Source organism: Galleria mellonella, unplaced genomic scaffold (genome assembly GCF_026898425.1).
Source record: "Galleria mellonella isolate WM207_F2 unplaced genomic scaffold, CSIRO_AGI_GalMel_v1 utg28, whole genome shotgun sequence".
Classification (NCBI taxonomy): domain Eukaryota; kingdom Metazoa; phylum Arthropoda; class Insecta; order Lepidoptera; family Pyralidae; genus Galleria; species Galleria mellonella.
Window position 1 is genome coordinate 5788806 of NW_026442064.1, and position 6994 is coordinate 5795799.

The following is a 6994-nucleotide window of genomic DNA, read 5'->3' on the forward strand; positions in this document are numbered from 1 at the left end:
TCCGAGAGGGGGGGGAACGATGAACAGTAGGAAGAACTGGTGGATGGGTGGGGTTTCAAGGGACGGACGATTCCCTTAAAAGATCGCCGCCTTTTATGTGCAACTCGACGACTGCCCGTCCCAGACGTCCCAGGCAGGGCAGGGGAAAAGATGCGGGAAATGCAGCGTACGGACCGCGGTCAACAACACGGGCGCAAGCTCAACTATGCACGCGAACCAGAGCTGATGAACACGCTGAACGCTAGGCTAATTGACCACCTGTTGTGGTCGTGAGCTCGATGGCACCGTCGAGCCCGTGCACACGGGCACCCAAGCTATTTTTACCGCGCCGTTCCCTCTGCTAATCGGTCACCTTTTGCTGATTTCGTGAAATTTGATTGTACTGAGAATGTTCTCGATGAAATCAAATACATTGTCTTTTTTGATGTTGTAAAAACCCGTACTTGTAATGTTTTAGTAGAAATGGCTTGATCGTCAACCGATTTTAAAGAAAAAGGATATTTTTAATACAGTTATATTTTTGATGCGTGTTACTTCATAACTCCATCAGCTCTATAAATTTGAAACTTTTTTTTTTATCTAAAAGGTTATACTTTCAAATTGATCACATAAAAATTTTATCAAAATCGACTAAGTAATTGATTATGTCGCGACTAAAATCGGTGTTTTTTTCCTTTTTTCACACATCTATTTATTATAATGCTCACATCACAGTAATACTAACTTATTATAATTTCGTACGTATGAATTGTGGAAGAAGGCGCCTAACCGCTGCTTGGGGGGGGGGGGGGGGGGTTGGACAATCTGTCACTTTTTGTCCGCATTACTTATTAGTAATGGGACAACTTGTCCCTTTGCTAGCAATATACCCTATCCGATCGACCTCCACGTGGTGGAAACCACCGTACTGATTTCCAGGTGTAGTCGTCACGATGAGCTCATTCTCTCTCACTGGTGCCCCGCCAGCAAATACCGTTAAGCATTATCATCCACTAAATACAATTCTAGATAACTAAACATACATCACATTTTATCCTTTAGGTGTTAAGTTAGAGTTGTAATAACTGCATCCAATTTGATACAATAGTTTTACCGTGAGGCCCAACAAATATATGGACAGACAGACAAACAGACGACACTTCTAAAAATCACTGTTTTGGCTTCTAGAAGCTCGTCTTCTTAGAAGCCAAGACAGTGGCTATAAACTGTAGGTATACAAACATCGTTTACTTACAATTTTATTATATAAGTAAGGTAGTAACAATAACTCTAACAAAAGGATTGTCAAAGAAGGAAGTTGTCAAATGAACTTGAAACGCGCTATCGAAATTTTTGAGCCATTTAAATTGATATATTATACATGAAATGAACGTACTCTACCGGGGTCCGTTTCCGTTCCGCGGAAGCTAGTTGGAAGAGCCAAGCTACTCCACTTTGGTACTCAAGTACTTAGATTGTATATAATACAACAATGTATGAGACGTAGAGGAACATGTTTGACCCCACTTTTTACTTTTTTTTAACTTTAACAGACATCAAACAAGTAAATACTTTTGCTCCGCAAAAAAAATCAGTTTCATCAATCACACGTACAAGATACTAATCTCAGTATAATAAAATATTGGAATTTTAAATACCGAATCAAACTGAAGTAAGTTTAATTATAAATATTTTTAACCGACTTCAAAAATAGGAGGAAAACAATTGCGTTTTTTTGTTTTGTACAACTGTATTATATTATTTTGCCATCATAGATATCCTAAATTCAACTTTAAAATATTAACTCTGACTGCGTATTTTTCTTCGCTTCATTTTCGCACATCGCTTTGACAACAGTACGAGTATTTAGCCATCTAGCGAGATTCTGAGAAACAATATCATCTACCAAAACAAAAATCGCGAGATAACAACGTCAAGGTATTTTTTCTGAAAAAAACCGATTCGAAGAGAATTATCTGAACTAATGTTAATATTTAAAAGGGATTAATAGAAACGTCAAAGAGAATAATTAAAATATTAAATGTGTGAATAGAAACAAATAAGGGGATAATAGAATCATTTTTAAAGAGTTGGTACCAAGTGTAAATAGACTATATTCGTATATAAGTTGTGCCCATAACATCGATCGTGTCATTAGGTTAAAAGTAAACAATTTTCTTGCCATAACAATACAAAATTTTATGAACATTGATAGAAATGTTATGGTGCTAAGAGGCAATGCTATCAAAAACATAAATGTGAAAAAGAAAGCCTATTATATATTAATAATATGCGTGAATGGCGACTTCGCTAGCAAAAGAATTGAGATCTTAATGCCCTGCCAGCAAATAACACCAAACAGGGGATTTTTTAAATGGATAATAATGGATCGATATTTTTTTTATACAACTTAGATTGGCAAACAAGCTGACGGCCCACCTGATGGAAAATGGTAACCGTCGCCTACAGACATGAGCAGTACCATGGACATAACAGAATATACTGTTTCGTTCATGATACCCCCCTAGCGTTGCCATTCCTGAGGACTCAGGTGTTATTCCTCTGTACCCTGTAAATTCACGCCATATCCCACCCTTCAAACCGAAACACAGTCATGCAAACAACTGCTTCACGGTAGAAACACGAATGGGACAGAGGCACCCAAGCAATTGACTTTTGTACAAAATGTGCTTTTGGTAATCCCGTCTACACTATCGGTATATCCAGGCGGGGCACCAATGAGAGATGATAGGTGAAAATGAAAAGGCAGGTCAGTTAGCCCATCGTGATGAATACACTTTAAATTTAGCAAAATGGTTTCCAGGGGGTACCACGGGAAGATCAACCTGATAGGGCGGACCACCACCATTATTAGCAATATACCAAACAAAAACAATCCCTTTCGCCCTCCCCTTACCACAAGTAGGGTTAACATTTCATTTTCACTCATAAAAATAACTTCATTCCCTCGCGCGCTCCGCACCACTGTGTCCGGCACTCCACCTCGTGAGGCGCGGACGCGGGTAGTCGTCGGGATCAATTTAATCAACATAATTTCGAAGTCATCTCATTGTCCGCGACTATAATATTTATTACTATTAATTATACGTAATTCTAAACAAAACATTAAGAAACACAAAAATGTTGCTATTATAATTTTTATAGGCGCTACGTATTAATAAAAATCGAAAATTGGAAAATAAATCATTAAAATTCATACGTTTTTTATTTTTCCCTTTGTATCTCACAATTACCTAGTTGGATGTCAAATGTTAACTATCTAGGTCATCTGGAAATGGTTAGGTTTTTGATCTATATGTCAGTTAGTGAGTAAGAGATAAAAATACCAGTTATTAATTATTATGCGTTTTGTATTTTTTTTTAATGGATGATAATGGACTTGTAACCCACCCACGCTATCGGTATACACCGGTGGGGCACCAGTGAAGGATGATAGGTGAGTATGAAGCAGGTCAGTTAGCCCATCGTGACGAATTCAACAAGAAGTGTTCACGATGGTTTCCAGGGGGAACCACGTGGAGATCGACCTAATAGGGCATATTGCTAGCAATGGGGCTGTGAAACTCCATTGCTAATAATCCCTGTCGCCCCTTTGCATTTATTTAAAGTGATCTTGAATAAATGTACCAAATATTTTAATGCGACAACTAGCAGGATTGAGGGGAACGGATTGTTAGTAATGGTAAAATAATCCCATTACTAGCAATATACCCTGTCAGGTCGACCTCCACGTGGTTCCCCCTGGAAATCATCGTGATTAATTCTAGTTGAATTTGTCAGGATAGGCTAACTGAGCTGCTTGCAACCTCATCTGTCATATCTCACTGATGATTCGCCCGTGTATACCGATAGCGCAGGCGGGGTAACCATACCATTATCACCCACGAAATAAAAAATGGCAGGATTTTCGAAAATAAACGACTATGAGACGTAATCGAGTACAATGCAGTTTGTTGGCAAGTAAATTAAAATTTAAAACTGAAAATATCACATAAATGTCTTCGGCGTTCTCACGATGACGCGATGAACGACCTCTGTGACTGGTTAATGATGCGGATGGTCGTTGGTAAACAACCCAACTGTAGTGCAATAGCTGTCCCAGAGGAGACGCAAAACCTCAGGCTCACATCACGATGGGCTAACTGACCTGCTTTTTCATTCCCACCTATCAACCCTCACTGGTGCCATTTAGACATTAATATCTCAATAACCATTTGTTTTTATTTATTTTTTATGCAACTTGAATGACAAACGAGCTGACGATCCACTTAATGGAAAGTGGTATCCGTCGCCTATAAACATGAGCAGTACCATAGACATAACAGAGTTTAGTGTTTCGCCCATAATACACTTCATGCGTTATTATTTAAATTTTTTGTATAAAATTTAGGGTTCTAGTTAAGCTCAGGGTTTTAATGCAGCATAGGTAAATTTTGAATTATTAAGGGGTGAAAAGGGGTTCCAAATGTTTCGCAAATTATAACACACGGCTGCATCGCCAGTTTTTGGCTTGAATTGACTTGACACGCTGCCGCTTGGCTAGATTATTTAGCATAGCACACAGAATATAAGAGTGCCAGAATATAAGTAACAGTACTTACTATTAGTGCTCAAACATAACATGTATGAAATATATACTAGGGAGCGCAATGTATTCTGTGGTGTCATTAGTGCTTTTTAAATCTTATAAGATGGTTACCGTTTTCAATAGGGTATATGTGCCTTTTATCTCGATTATTATTGATAGCGCAGACGGGGTTATCATTCCATCTTCCCATTTAAAAAAAACTTCGCCACGATAGGCCAACTAACCTGAGTTCATTATTTCATTCCGCAGTAGTGCCTCGGTATTACATCATCATCATAGGCCGGTACACCATCTCATTTTCATACATGAAAATTAATGAAGATACATTAGATTTGGCCTTTATTTAAAAACAGCTTTAGTTCTTAATCTTAGGCGGAATATAGTACTATACTCGTAGGTGGCAGTACTGACTAGAAATGTCAAGTAAGTTTGACAACCGACTGACGCATTTAACGTCAAATTGACGTGAAGCGTTCGCCAAGACCGACTGAGATGACGCTCATTCCTATTCATTCGCCACTACAAGGAATGTTAGAAATTATCCCAGTCTAATTAGTTGAAACGTTACATTCGATTTTAATTATTTAATTACAATTTGGAAAACAGATTTGGAATTTATTAAATATACTGCATTTACAAAGAGGCAAGGCAAATTATATACTGTACATATTATACAAATATTTTGTTTACCACGCCCGGCGGCCTAATTTTGTAAATAGCGTTGCGTCGGAAATGGGTGCGGTTTTAAGACTTCGTTATTTATACAAAAACTTTCTTGACTAATTTTTTTCTTCTGCAGGTCCATTTGTAATAAGAAAATGTCGGGAACTGAATCTCTCGCTTCCTTTACAGGGAACGGAACATACAAAGCTTTAAACCCAATAGTGTCGCACATTGGAGACTTCACAAAGTTTTATATTGCGATTGCTATTTGCTCCGTGATACTGGGATTTCTTCTCATTCTGAACGTCGTATGCTGTTGTTCTAGATACTCAGAGTATTGGCTAGACAGGCACACAGGTTTGTGATTTTTTTTTAATTATTTTTTTTTATAGTAACATGATAAATGTTTGTTACATATCAGTTAGAATTTAGTCATAATCTTTTTCATACTTTATAAATGTCCAAGTTTATAAGGAGAGAAAATTTTAACAGAATGTGTATAAAATTAGCTAAAAGTGTATGTTTATTATGAAATATGTTGTAAAAATTTAAAAGCTAACAAACTATTGCAGGTAACCGTTGGATAGTATCTATCTGGTCGACAACACCACACAAGCAGCCTCCACTCGACCTCACTGAGTTGGATGTACAGTACAGACCTGTACAGTACATTAAACCATACATAAGCGAGTATCACGGGACTGAAGTTCCCCCATCTATATCACACCAACCTTTAACAACATCTCAAGAATATTTAGAGCTACATAAACGCGAAAGTGACATTTAAAAATGGCCTTCCTTATGTTATACCCCGCCGTAGCTGTACTCTCTCTTTTTGTACTATTGGTGATTATATTGATACTCAGATTTGGGTATTTATGCAAACTTCGGCACACTGCCTTTGCTGAGCAGGAGTTTTGGAATGAGGAAGTAGCTTATGAACAGAAAGTGTCTTATGCCTAGTTTTAAGCTTTTATACTAGATCTTATTTACATATAAGTCACCTATTTGGAAGTATTGCATATTAATTTTAAAGCACAAAAAAATTAAATAGTAATTGCAATATTTTAGCTCTATTAAAAAGTAAATTTACAAGAATATTAAGGATATCAAAATAAAATGGTTTTTTACTTGTAACACTAGATGTTGAGATGATGAGACTTATGTAATTCATCTAAACTTGATCAGTACTTAACATTCTAATGCTTCCAGTATGGATCAACCTACAGATTAAAGAAATTTTTTAAAGCTGATCATTAATTTTTTATCCTCATCACAATTTATTATAGTTCTAGGTACATACATTATTTTTACTTGTAAGGTTAGATGATCTTATGTAATTTCACTATACTTCATCAATATTTGACATTATGATGTATCCAGTATCGACTTTAAATAAAGAACTGATTTAGAATCTCAAATTTAGAATTACTCTGAGTATCCAACTATAAGAAACTCAACTATAACAGTACATTGGACATATAATCAAGTTTCTTATGGTTGTTTCTTGACAGTTAACTTTCAGAAACTACAGTGGTTAATAAAAAAAATAACTTTTATGTAGACTAGATTGAATTTATGCCGTCCATTTAGCCTAGTTATTAGTCGTAAATGACGTATATGTTTCGTAACTGAAATATAATTATATACAAAATTGATTGTTGTCTTTCTATACACAAAGCCATACCTGTCTACCTATCTATCCACATCTTAATTATAGAAGTGATTTGAAATAAATACAAT

General features: G+C 36.4%; 2 protein-coding genes across 3 annotated transcripts; both read left to right on the forward strand.

Moving 5' to 3' along the window:
* Positions 1-5074: 5074 nt before the first annotated feature.
* Positions 5075-6909, forward strand: LOC113518931 (uncharacterized). 2 transcript variants are annotated; one of them, XM_026903970.3, is made up of 3 exons: positions 5075-5231; positions 5388-5608; positions 5824-6909. In XM_026903970.3, exons 2-3 carry the CDS (start codon positions 5407-5409, stop codon positions 6036-6038), a joined length of 417 nt encoding a protein of 138 aa, XP_026759771.1. In that variant the 5' UTR covers positions 5075-5231; positions 5388-5406; the 3' UTR covers positions 6039-6909. The 2 variants fall into 2 exon arrangements, with proteins under 2 accessions (XP_026759771.1, XP_031767416.1); XM_031911556.2 differs by having other exon boundaries at positions 5080-5324; positions 5441-5608.
* Positions 6041-6909, forward strand: LOC128200799 (uncharacterized). The gene has a single exon (XM_052895368.1). The coding sequence runs from the start codon at positions 6041-6043 to the stop codon at positions 6212-6214; it is 174 nt and encodes a 57-aa protein (XP_052751328.1). The 3' UTR covers positions 6215-6909.
* Positions 6910-6994: the final 85 nt, after the last annotated feature.